At 33.1% G+C, this 13931-nt stretch overlaps 1 protein-coding gene across 1 annotated transcript; it reads right to left on the minus strand.

The window, feature by feature from the left end:
- Positions 1-9058: 9058 nt before the first annotated feature.
- On the minus strand, positions 9059-9779 carry LOC145095101 (uncharacterized). The gene is made up of 3 exons (XM_079033042.1): positions 9716-9779; positions 9384-9623; positions 9059-9267 (listed from the first exon to the last, which is right to left on the minus strand). The coding sequence occupies exons 1-3, from the start codon at positions 9777-9779 to the stop codon at positions 9059-9061; spliced, it is 513 nt and encodes a 170-aa protein (XP_078889168.1).
- Positions 9780-13931: the final 4152 nt, after the last annotated feature.

The raw sequence follows: 13931 nt of genomic DNA on the forward strand, positions 1-13931 counted from the left end.
AGTTGTAATTGCACTTAATTTCATCTTTTAGACTTGTGATCTTGTTCTAGCCATGTGTGGCTAGAATTTTAGTTTCTCCAATTTCATGTTTTGACTTCTTGGAAATGATTTCAATCATATGACATAATGTTTGTTTTCAGTTTCTATCTAATAAATTTGATTTTATTTCAATCGAATGTTTAGTTCTAATTGTGATTCTCATTGGCCATTTGAATTAGGGTTAGGTCATTCAAGTTATCTCTTTTACAAAATTCGTAATTGTTTTGTGAAATTGAACAAGTAACAAGCACTAAATTGAATTCCTTTGAATAAATCTAGTGTAAATCTTATTCATACACTTTTACACTCCCGAGCTTGTGAGGAGCATTGGATGTTGTTGGGAACTTTCACATAGAGTTTAATGCAATCTTGTAATCTAATTCTAAGAGCTTGTTTAGATTAGATTAGTAAGGTTAGGATTAATCAAAGAGCTTGTTTTGGTTAATTAAGATGCTGAAAGGGAAGTGTTAGAGCTTGTTGACACTTTCAAGTACCAACTTAGATAAAAATGAACAAATATTGTGTCATCTTTGAATCACATTGCTAAGTTGTCATTCATGAAGTTGGAGTCTTTACCAAATATGAAATTAATTCATTAGTTTAGTTGCTTATTTTTGCTTTCAATTTTTTTTGTTTAATCATTGCACTAAAAACTCCTCCCTTTTTGTGACCAAAGTACCTTATGCAAAAAGGTATAGACTTTTATTCCGTGTCTCTATGGATCGACCCTACTTGCCTTGTACTACTTTTTAGTGCATTAAAGTAGTGTATTTAGAGTCTATTGTACCCCTTTATTTCTTGGGTTTGACACGCCTAACACCAAAAAATAGATTTTTTCAACACTTACTTTCTAGTCATTATATTATATATAATAAACATTGGCAAAACAATATTTTTTCGGCTTGACAAACTGACAAACATGTACGCCTTCTAAGACAACTAGTTATGGGTACAAAAACGCCATGGAGAGACGATGTGGAACCTTTACAAAGTCGTTATGTTGAAATGAACAACACCCCTAACTCGTTGTAGTACACCTCGTTGTCGTAGTAACATCTTGAAACGGGAGGAAAAGGATAAAATGTTCGCATGACCGTTGGCCATCGACCATTTAAAAAACAATTTTTTACCTATAAATATATACAGTTTTACTCCATTTTCTTCACACCATTCTTTTCTTTATCTTTATACTTTATATAATTTAATACCTCTTCAACGAAAAAATAGAGCAAAACGTAAACAACCCTCCACCAAACCCAAACCTACAACCAAACACAACATCTCTGATCGGATTCGCTAGATATGAAAATTATATAAACCTATTAAAGTCTCAAAGTTCGCTAAGAATATCATTCAAAGGAACTTATTTCAATCCTACATCACCTCCAATCAAATGTCCTTCCTCACCCAACATTCAACAATTTTTTTTGGCTAAAACCCATATTTACAAAAAATCCTTTTTGGTAATTTTTTTTTTATGCCAAATGTTCAAACACAAACAACCACACAACCACCACCCACACAACCATCGGTAGAATTCATTATTAAAACACAACCTGAAGGTAGTAGGAGAGGGAGGGGGAAATGAAAAGGGAAAGGTAAAACAGTTGTCACGGAAAATGAAGAAATTCCACAATGATGGACACCGGATGAGGAATACGCTTTAGCGGTAGCATAGTGTGGGACATTGAAAATGAAAACTCAAGGAAATGATACGAAGAAATGTGTTTTTTGGAAAGCAGAGCTCGCCAAATTTTACGGTATCTTGAAAAAAATTATACTTGTTATTATAATTATTAAAGAAAAACTCGAAAATAAAAAACAAAATGATGACTTGCAAATTATTTGGTTTTTAATATGGTGACCAATTCATCACGATGCTATAATATGGAGATGATATGAATATGAGGTGACACTTTTTTGATATTATATAAACCAGCTCTATACCCACTAGTCTAAGTATTTGTTTGACAGGGTACAAACACTTAAAATAGTACTTAACATATTAAACAAAAATGATGACTTTTATGAAATTTTTATATTTTTTTTGCTTTGTAAATATTTGTGACATATTATTATTTTGTTATTAGGAATCTAAGTAATTAAAAGGTTAGTAATTATTTGTAAGAAGTTAATAGATAAATTGAAATTAGTATGGTAAAAAAATGATTTATTTTAGTCACATTGGTAAATGACTTTTTTGTAAGATATAGAAGATGAAACAATGTGTGTGTATGTGTATATATATATATATATATATATATATATATATATATATATATATATATAGAGAGAGAGAGAGAGAGAGAGAGAGGAATGATCATTTGAGAACTCATAGTTTTTCGAGAACCCGAAATTTAAAAGTGAAGCGTTGGATAAAAAAGAAAGGGATGGTCAAGATGCATTGTGACATTTTTGTAAATAAGTGGAAATATAGAAATTGACTCATACACGTACGTCTCCTGATCACCATTCCTTGTCAGATCTCTCTCTCTCTCTCTCTCTCTCTCTCTCTCTCTCTCTCTCTCTCTCTCTCTCCCACGTCTCCACCGTATCTCTACCCCTCGTCTCCATCCTCCCTCAATCGGTCCACCTATACGTCCGTCGAAAATGAACATCGGCTACCAATCAACAATCTTTCGTATCCAGATCATCGGTGAAGAATTTACGAACCTATAGATCGAGAACGTTCATGTTCACCTTCGATTGCGATATGTAAAGCTCTAAATCGCCCGATTCGTGATCATCAATTCATCGAGATCGATCAACAATGATCTATCAAGTTTTTGTACACGTCAATTTGTCATCATTGATCAGCTCCTAGGATCAGAAAGTCAAGCATATGACCATGGAAATTCATTTCGCTATCAATTCATCAGAAATTGGAAGTATTCATCTAGCTCCATTCTAATCCGCGCCACTCTCTTCCTTGGCGAGGGTATCGGTCCCGAGATCGCCGAATCCATGAAACAAATCCAAAAAGTTCTATGTTATTCTCAAATTATTGAATATACTTGTAAATTATTATGAGGTTTTAACTTTTTTCTATTCAGTTTTCCATCGTATCATTTGTTGATTCTGAATATGGAATTGATGACCAAAGTGTATCATAAGAGTTGTAGACTTTTACAATGGACGCACATGCACCGAACCATTATTAATCAAGGAATCAATCCAAGGCGTCGAAATTTAAAACGATCAATGACAAAAGCAAGGGTTGTAGACTTTTACAATGGACGCACATGCACCAGATTATAACAAAACTCACTTCCTTTTTTTCGTTTAAAAATTTTTTTGGCCATGTTTTTTATCGAAAAAAAACCGAGTATACCTTTGGTCACGATTTTTCGTCCTCTTTCCAAAGAGATCCATGATGATATATAAAAAACGAACTTTTTTTTTTCGAATAAAACTCACTTCATTTTCTTTGTTGAAAAGTTAACGTCTATTTTTTATAGAAAAAAATAATAATAAATATATCAAAATTCATGTTTTTTATACTTTTTAAACATATATTCATATTCGGGTAACAAAAAACTCTGTTTCAGTTCAGATTTACATTGTGAACCTGTTCAGATTCATATTGTAAACATGTTCAGATTCACATTGCGAACCTTCTTAAATTCATAGTATGCATAATAGTAAGTCAGATTCATAGTGTGAATCTGAACTGATCGAGTTTTTTCACATTGTGAATGTTAAGATTTGAAATACTTACAGTTTAGATTCACAGTGTGAATCTACACAGATAGATGTTTTTTTTAACTTTCTCAAATTCATAGTGTGTATAATAGTAAGTCAGATTCACAATGTGAATCTGAACCAGTGTTCTAAAAGGCGCGCCATGGCGTGAGGCGCGACGTTGCCGTTACGAAAAGCTTCATAACGTTGCTGTTAGGCGTGGCGCGTGGCAAGGCGTGATATGGCTTGCCATGGCGCATTATGGCGTGTTATGACACGTGTTTTTTCGTTTGAGACACGTTTTTTTGCTCTTTTTTATACATTTTCTAATCGGACATACAAGTATTATGTTTTTTATTAACTTTCTATTATTAGTTGTTGATATAACACTTCTAAAAACTAGGTATATTTGATATAAATTTATATTTATGCGGTAATATAATTATAAATTAATACAAAATCACCGTCTTACATCACGCCTTGAAAAACGTCATGGTTCGCCATAACTCGTTAAGCTTGAGGTGTGGCCTTGCCGCCACGCCTCACGCCTTTTAGAACCTTGATCTGAACTGATCGAGCTTTTTCACATTGTGAATGTTGAAAATTGAAATATTTACTGTTTAGATTCACATTATAAAACTACACTGTTCGAGGTTTTTTTTGTCGGTGTTGATATTTATTAATAGTTTACAAAAAATTAATATTTTTGGTATAATTAGTTTTTTTTTATAAAAATAAACTTAAATATTCAAAAAACTAACAAAATGAAGTGGATTTTTTTGAAAAAAAAAATCGTTTTTTATATATAAATATGTATCTCTATGGAAAGATGACGAAAAATCGAGAACAATAGTATATTCTGTTTTTTTTAATAAAAAATGTGGCCTAAAAAAATTTAAATAAAAAAAAAAAAAGATGTGGGTTTTTTGATAAATATTTGGATTTTTTGGTATAATTTGGTGTATGTGTCCAATATAAAAGTGTATATCAATTTCCTTGGCTGTTGATCATTATGATTACGATGCTCACGATTGGTTCTTTAGTTCCTTGTTAATTATGCTTATCTATTAAACCTCACCATATATATATATATATATATATATATATATATATATATATATATATATATATATATATATGTATATATATATATATATCTATATATATATATATATATATATATATATATATATATTCATGCGAAAACATAAATATCTTACGAAAACGTGAAAACAGATTTTATCTTAGAAAAATTAAATATATGTACTGTAAAAAATAAATTTATTAGCAATAAATTAAAGATAATAAGTTTACATTGGATTGTGTTATGATAATATAGATTTAAAAACGATTTTAATAATTATTATTTTTTTCACGTCGTTAACCATTTTTAAATTCGCGTTTTCATAATAAGAATGTCAAAAATTATACTTTGTTAATATGACACAATTTCTCATCTATTATCGATTATCATCATGTATTTCAAATTTTGGATGAGTTATTGTCCAAAAAGATAATGTTGAGGTGGCACAATCTCATAGGTTTTTCTTGTTTTCGAGTTTTCGAAAATTATTTGCATTTTCGCATGTACCTTCTTTTATATATATATATATATATATATATATATATATATATATAGGGTTAGGTTCATGTGAGACGGCCTAATTTTGTGAGACCGTGAGACGTATTTTTTTATTTTTTTAATTTTTTTTAATTTCTTTTAGTTAATTCAAGTTCCGAAAATAATATTTAAAAAAAAAAAAAGAATTTTTGGATTTTTCAATTTATTTTGCATTTTAAAATTATTTTTTAGAATATGTACAGTGTAATATTCTATTAGAATATTTCACGTATTTTTCAAAAAAAAAAATGAAATTTATTTTTATTTTTATTTTTTTGTTTTTTTTTTAGTTAACTTAAGTTCCAAAAATAATATTTAAGAAAAGAATTTTTAGATTTTTCCATTTATTCTGCATTTTAAAATTATTTTTTACAATATGTCAGTGTAATATTTTATTAGAATATTTCACGTATTTTTCAAAAAAAAAACGGTATTTTTTTTATTTTTTATTTTTTATGTTTATTTTATTTTATTTTTAGTTACTTCAAGTTCTGAAAATAATATTTAAAATTTTTTTTTTGGATTTTTCAATTTATTTTGCATTTTAAAATTATTTTTATATTTGGTCTCACGGTCTCACAAAATTAGAATGGTTTCAAAAAAACCTCAAAATATATATATATATATATATATATATATATATATATATATATATATATATATATATATATATATATATATATATATATATATATATATATATATATATATATATATATATATATATAAAGGGTGACCATTAAATCAAATCAACACATATGTTAAATTCCAAAGAGAAATTTGCGTTGAAAGACGAAGCAAACATATTTCCGTAGAAATTTAACAATATTGAATGCTTTATTCTCCAATTACTTGTCGTTTTCTGTGGTGGGGTTTGCTCTCCTCTTTTAGAGTCATGGAAAAGACCTAGTTGGAGTCGTCGAAGGTGGGGAATGGCCGAATGTATGAATTTGTTTTTATGAAATCAAATAATTCATGACTAAATTATATAAGATTCAAACTTGAACTCAATGTTTTAAAAACCGGTTTTTTAGTTGAACAGATATGGTGACCGGTTTCCGGTTTAACCGGTCCGACCGCCGGGTGAACCGGTTTCTATATTTTTCTTGATTTTTTTTTTCTATTTTCCTACACATACATACATATAGAAATTATGAATTTGATGTTTACAAGTTCAAACATTAAAAATACACATAAAAATAAGTTGTAGATAAATCCAAATATATTAAAATAACACATAACCATAAGTTTTAGTGTTTTTACATCAATCCATATACGTAAAAAAAAAAAATAAAGTATAATACCGAAACAAAATATAGTTTTTGATAAATACAAACACATCAAAAAAATTTATAACATTTACCATATGTTTTTATTTAGAGAAAGCTAAATAGATTTGAAGAAAATCATCAAAGTTTATTATGTAAATGGTTTTTTTTCATGTGTTTTTATTCGGTTTAACCGGTTCAACCGGTTTATTTTGACCGATTCAACTGGTTTTTTCTAAAACCGGTCGGTTCAATCCGGTTCAGAAATCAATGTAAAACCGATGATAGTTGAACCGCTTCCTCTCCCGATTTCCGGTCCAACCGGTTTGACCGGCCGGTTCAAACCGGTTTTTAAAACATTGCTTGAACTAAATCATATAAGATAGGAACTTAAATTAACTTTATTTTGATATGATTAATTCCAAAAAGATAAATGAGAAAATTACATTAACAGCTCATTAGAAGTTATTTTTCGTAAATCATTTGAAACTCTCATTTTTTTTAGAACGGCGGAACTTTTATTAAAAACCTAGCAAGAAGCTAAAAATAGAAGGTCATCACAACAAATTACAAGCTAAAAGAGGATGATGAAGCCAAGAAGTCCAACTAATTTTAATTTTTCCACACCTATTGGAGATCCAAAAAAAGATCTATCTATCACTTCATCTAAAATGAAAGATTTCTTAGGTTGTGTTGTTCCAAAAATAATGGAATTACGAAAATTCCATAAATAACATAAGGTGGTCAAGATGACTGTGTCAAAGGCTTGACGTTGCCCTTTTTTAAGGAAGGAGAATCAGACCACGATAGGAGTTGATCAATTGAATAAAGATGAGGAATTTGGACGCCCCACCGAACAACAACATGAGTCCATATCTCAGTCAGTTGGTTACAATGGAGAAAAGGTGATCAATAGATTCAACGGTATTGGAACAAACTGGACAGAATCGAGTCCATAGTAATCTCACGGATAGAATGGTTCTCTCTAGTAGGAATACTTCGTAACTGCAATCTCCAAATAAAGATATTCACCTTGATAGGTACCCAATTATTCCAATGAGTTTCAGGACCCCCCGAATATAACATGCGACTATCCAAAAAAGCTCTGAGAGAAGAAACAGTAAAGGAATCAGAAACATCAATAGTCCACCCCAAACGATCCAGGATGGAATAAAGATGAACATTTTGCATTAAGGAAGTAAAAACAGTCCATTGAGTCTCCTCAATACCCCCTCTAGGAGTCCGCCTGAGAAAAGCAAAATCCCATCTAAGAAGAACTTTATCACGAACCGATCGATAGAGATTTATGAAGATCCAAGCTCCATAGCATAAATCCTATGAAAAGAAGCAGCTAGGGGGTATCCCCCTTCCACGCGTCATGCTAGAAAGAAGTCATATTCCCATCACCAACCCTAATAGGACAAAAAGGCATGAGATCAAAATCACGATTATTAAGCTACACAAGCATCCTAATAACACCATTCCAAGGACCAATCGATCCTCTTCTCTGAGAAAGAGAGAGAGAGAGAGAGAGAGAGAGAGAGAGAGAGAGAGTTGCAACCACCTTCAGGACCATAAAGAGCTTTGACAATTTTAACCCAGATCAAATCCGGATTATGAAAGAATCTCCAACGCCATCTATAGAGTAAGGCCCGATTGAAGGAAAACAAATTGCCAATACAAAGACCCCCATCCTTTTTTTGAGCTAAGACTCTATCCCAGCAAACCCATTGCATGCATTTCTCATCTAAGTCTGCACCCCAAAAGAACCTAGCTTGAAGAGACTCCCATGTGTTAATAAAAGAGATCAGAACCATGAAGATAAACATCAAGTAACTGTCGAGGCTTCCAAGAACCGATTTGATAAAAAAGAAACGACCTCTAGACGAAAGGCATTTCGCTTTCCAACCCGAGAGTTTTGAGCGAAAACAATCAACAACTGAAGACCAAGCTGAAATCCGAGACATATTCTAACCAACAGGGACTCCAAATGAATAAAAGGACAAGAATCAGGAGCACACCCAACCTTACGAGTTGCTACCTCAACCTGAGCAAAAGGAATCCCACTCCAATCAGCTCGCTTTTTTGTAAATTGATTTTGAGACCCAAAGCTATATAAAAACACCGTGGGATACGAATGATACGGAAAACATTTTCAGGGTCCCATTTCGACATCAAGATAGCATCATCAGCATAAACCAAGTGTGAGATATCAATCCCACTGATAGAAATGCCTCGAAACACATTTGCAATATGAGCTTTAAGTAAAGCTACATGGAGCCTTCCATCACCAGAATAAATAAATAAAAGGGGACAAGGGGTCACCTTGTCTCATGCCACGTTGGATTTGGAATTCATTAGTAAAGGACCCATTAACTAGAACAAAAGCCCTAGCAGATCGGAGAAGCTCCATAATCAAATCGCACCACAACTTACCAAAGCCCATAATCTACATAATCTCCAAAAGATACTCCCACGAGACATAATCAAAAGCCTTCTCAAAATCCAATTTAAAAATCATAAGTGGATTATTCGAAGACTTATTCCAAGCAGCCACCTCATTAAGAAGAAAAGGACCATCCAAGATTTGTCTACCTTTAACAAAAGCAGACTGCTCCAGACTAACAGTAGAACCAATAACCTTCGTCAACCTATTAGCTAATAATTTACCAATAATTTTGTATCGGCAACCTATTAGACTAATAGGTCTAAAATCTATAATATCCTTAGGGTCTCGAACTTTAGGATAACCGTAAAGAGAGAAGCGTTGCAACCTTTTGGAATCGAGCAGTGATTATGAAAATGTTGAATGAAAGCCACCAAATCATCAGAAATAAGATCCCAAAATCTTTTCAAGAAACCAAAAGAGAAAGCATCCGGCCCAAGAGCCCGATCTGAACCACAATCCCAAACAGCCCTTTTTATATCATCACGAGAGAAAGGAGCTTGAAGAAAAAGAACTTGATCTTCCGTGAGAGTATGAAACAGATTAGGATCAATAGAAGGGCGTCTTCCTTTTTTCTCAAGAAAAGATTTTTATAATAATTTTGGAACTCCTTCTTAACCCTCCCACGATCATCCACCCAAACACCATCAATCATCATACCTCTTATAGCAAGATGACGCCTCTCCCGATTAATAATACCATGGAAAAAAATAAGAGTTCTCATCCCCTTCAATGGCCCACTGAATTTTTTGCTTTCTGTGCCAACTTTGCTTAAGAAAGATGATCCATGTCCGTCAATTCTTTAATAGCCAAAACTCTTTGTTCACGAAGATCAGCACTACCCCCGTCAAGTATAAGAGAAGCATCAATCTCTTCAACCTTATCTTGAAGAGTTTTCCTTTTACTAATCAAATGATCTCGAGCACTAGAGTTCCATAATCTTAAGTTAGATTTAAGAAGTTGAAGCTTCTTCTTAAAAATAACCCAAGGATTATCAATCATATTCTCGACAACGATGGAGTTCCAAGAATTATAAACCACTTCATCAAAGCCTTCCAACTCAAACCAAGAATGAAATATACGGAAAGGAGATGGACCATAATCCACACGATGCTCTAATAAAACAAGATGGCGATGGTCTGGGATATTTTTGTCCAGAACCAAACCCATAATATGAGGAAAACGCAACAAAAGACCTTCAGAGACCAAAAAAAGATCAAGTTTAGAAAACTTGGATCCCCATCTATCACTCCAAGTATAACGAGGCCCACCCATAGGAATATCAATTAACTCAGCCCGATCAATAAACTGATTAAAAGTTTTAGCGTGAATATGTTGGAAATGAGAACCAAATCTCTCAGACTCGTTTCTGACTTCATTAAAATCTCCCATGACCACACATTCTCTCGAGAAAGAAGCAATCAAGATAGAAATTGCATCCCAAAGTTGTCTTTACAATCGTCTCTTTGGGGAGCATAGACGGAAAATCAGCAAGACATCCATTCTAGAGACAACCCCCCCCCCCCTCTCCACCGCCACATACCAATCAGAAATGACTACTTTATTATGAATAAGATATTTGGGTCCCAGTAACCAAAATACCTCCCGAAGCACCGCGAGAAGGAGAAAATGCATGAGAAAATGTGAGGTTACCCCAAAAAGAACGAACCATAGAATGGTCAATTAGCTCCTTTTTCGTTTCTTGAATAGCCAAAAAAGTTAACTTTAAATTTAACACAAAGAGATTTTATCCACACCCATTTCTATAAGGAACCCGCTCCTTGAATATTGATAGATAAATAATTCATATCTAAATTTCTTTAGATCGCTCCTCTTGAATAGTATTTTTAACATGTTCAGAGCAACCACTCATATTGAGACCAATAATACCTCCCATTGCAATTGTTTTTTGGATTTAACCACATTTGAATCAGTATTGAGTGAACCTTCTGAGAACACATCTTTCTCTCTGTGAATCATATTTGAGAAACCAGGTGTATGAGATAGAGAATCATCCGTAGATTAGATACCCGACATACAAATGTATCCACCTGAAAAACCAACCGGTGCAGGTTTATTAGAAGCGTCTATTCCAATTAGAAATGGCCCTGAATTAGTAGCATGTGCTGGAGAGTTCTCGAACTTCACAACAGTAACTACTGTCAAGTTAGGTGAAGTAGCAGGGGCTGCTTGCGGTTCTTCAGCAGCAGCGGTAGCTAGAATGTTGACAGTCGGACTAGGGGCAGCGGAAGAATTTGACTGTGAAGCAGCAGGAGAACTTGAAGCACGGCATTCAACAGGAGAAGGGTAAAAAACATTTTATGTTGCTGAATTCCCATTTTGGCCCTGAAGCCCTTCTCTATTATTTTTATGCTTTTTTCCATTACCCCAACTATTAAATCCTTTTTGAATGTCATTGTTGACCTCATCCATTTTCTTTTTTTCAATTGCATCATAAATACCAAACGGGTCCGATGAAACATCCTCATTCCTATCAAAATTTTGAGAGTGTTCTTCATTTTGGTCATTGTCTTGCAATTCACTTTCGTCCAGGAAGATCATGAAGAAAGGAGGGAGTCCACCCCAGAGCTTCTTTAACTCTAATCCAGTATGTAGCCCCCATCAACACGAATTTTGATCACCTCTGAAACAATACTTTGATTAGATGTCAGTATATAGATCCTTTTCTTATAAATATCTTCCCCAATGTCATCATCTAACTGAGCAATTGTTCCCCATTTAGAAAGAATTTTTCTAAAAGACTCTTTAATCCAAGCAGAAAGAGGTAATCCTTTAACATCAACCCACAATATACGTTCTGATGGAACAAAGGTTCGATCCCATTCTCTCTTTTCTAAAATCCAATGATCTATTGCTTTACCACCCAAAAAGTTTTTGCATGCATTATTGGAAGTAAATTCAATCAACACCCACAAACCTCCAACATATCTCATTACAAAAATATCAAAACCTTCATCCAGACAGAGCACCCGGAGATTGGGAAGTGTAGAAAAGTCTCTTGCCTTAACAAGGAATGCCCTATGTTTTTTTTCAACTATGAACTCTCCAAAATTAAGGTCAATGATCTCCTCCATGTTTTTACTGGTTCTAATATCATTGGTTGAGCCATGGACTACATTCGCATATGACTTAACACTCACATCTCAATGAACCGTTGTGAAGTTAACAACGGTTTTTGGGGTGTACGAACATTGTTTTCCAAGGAACGGGGTAAGGAGGCAAACATTTTATATGAACCAAAACAAACATCACGAAGTTGTTTAATCAGAGAGGCACAATTGGTAACACCTGAAAACCTAATGAATCCAAATTGTTTCCCCAATTTAGATAGTTTTGTAGCAATAAACACATCGACTATCTTACCCAAACGATTACAAGCTCGACTACATACCCTCTTAATGTCTCCGAATTGAACAGAACTTGGAAAACTGGTTATAAAGAGAGAGGTTATATCTGACCTTACGTGATTGTTTATTGAATCATGGCTGATATGCGGAACCCTACCATTTTCCATGCACGTTCCTATTCCTGTGACTGACTGTCGTCCATGTATTATCTCCCATTGTATTGAAGAAGTGATCTCACCGGCGTTTGATCCCGCCAGTGAAAAGTTGAGGATCGTAGCGTTTTAGGATCTCACCCTATGATTAATCTTTTTTGGATAAAAATTTAAAAAATTAGTTATTCTCATTTTTTTTAATAATACAACGAAAGAGACTTCTTATACAATACATATAAGAACATTGGTTATTCACATTTGTTTGTTTTTTTATTATATAAATTGCATGAAAATAAAAAAGAAGGTAATGATAAGAAAGTAGAGAAAAATGAAGCATTGCATTATGGATACACGTTCACAAGACATTATAATGTCATATTTACTTCTTGGAGATTATGATAGATTCATGTAAAAAAAATTACAGCAAAAAGAACATTATTATTGACAGGTTTTCATCACGTTTTTAATATATTTTACTTCATTTTCTTATGAAAATTAATAGTATTTCATGTTGATAAGTATGTATTATATGATCTCTTAAGTAGGTCATGGTCTAATTAAATACCACCATGTTTGAACATATATATATATATATATATATATATATATATATATATATATATATATATATAGAGAGAGAGAGAGAGAGAGAGAGAGAAAGAAAGAGAGAGAGCTAGATTCAAATGTTTTAACTAAGTATTGTGTTATTGTAGGCATAAATGTGGGCCAATCAAAATTAAATAATTAAATAAATAAATAAGGGTAATTTAGTAATTTGCTTAATAAATTCAAAAAATAATCCCTATAATCATGGTATCTCTCCAGTTTAAATCCCGTTCTCCTCTTTATCTAAAAACCGATTCTGAAAACCCTAGAACAAATCGACATCAGCGACCCTTCATCATCTTCTTCATAGATCGGGAGAGGGAAGAATCGAGCAATCAAGCATCGAACAGAGGTGGTCTTAGTGGTGGTATTGGGATCTTCCGTCGGGATTGTTCGGGAAATCTGCTTCAAGCCCAGTATGAAGACGAGTTCAATTCCAATCCCCCCTCGTTTGTGTAAATGACTGAATTTTCCAAAACCCTAGAATTTTACAACCAAGGCCATCTTCTCTTTGTTGATCTGCTCATTGTTTCGACCTTCCATCTCTCTCGCTCGGCTCTTTGATCTGCCCTCTCGCTCTCCTCCTCATAGCATCAGTAAACAACACCTCCTTTCTGTAGCTCCTCCTTTCGTAAACTATCTGTCCGGACACTCTAGATTGCATTTTTGGAGCCATGGAATTATTCGGGGTTAATCTGGGTAATTATTTGTTTGGTGATGGTGATTTATGTATCTTTAAGTCTTGCCCAC

This window comes from Lactuca serriola, chromosome 3, assembly GCF_051521515.1.
Source record: "Lactuca serriola cultivar US96UC23 chromosome 3, Lser_US96UC23_V15, whole genome shotgun sequence".
NCBI lineage: Eukaryota > Viridiplantae > Streptophyta > Magnoliopsida > Asterales > Asteraceae > Lactuca > Lactuca serriola.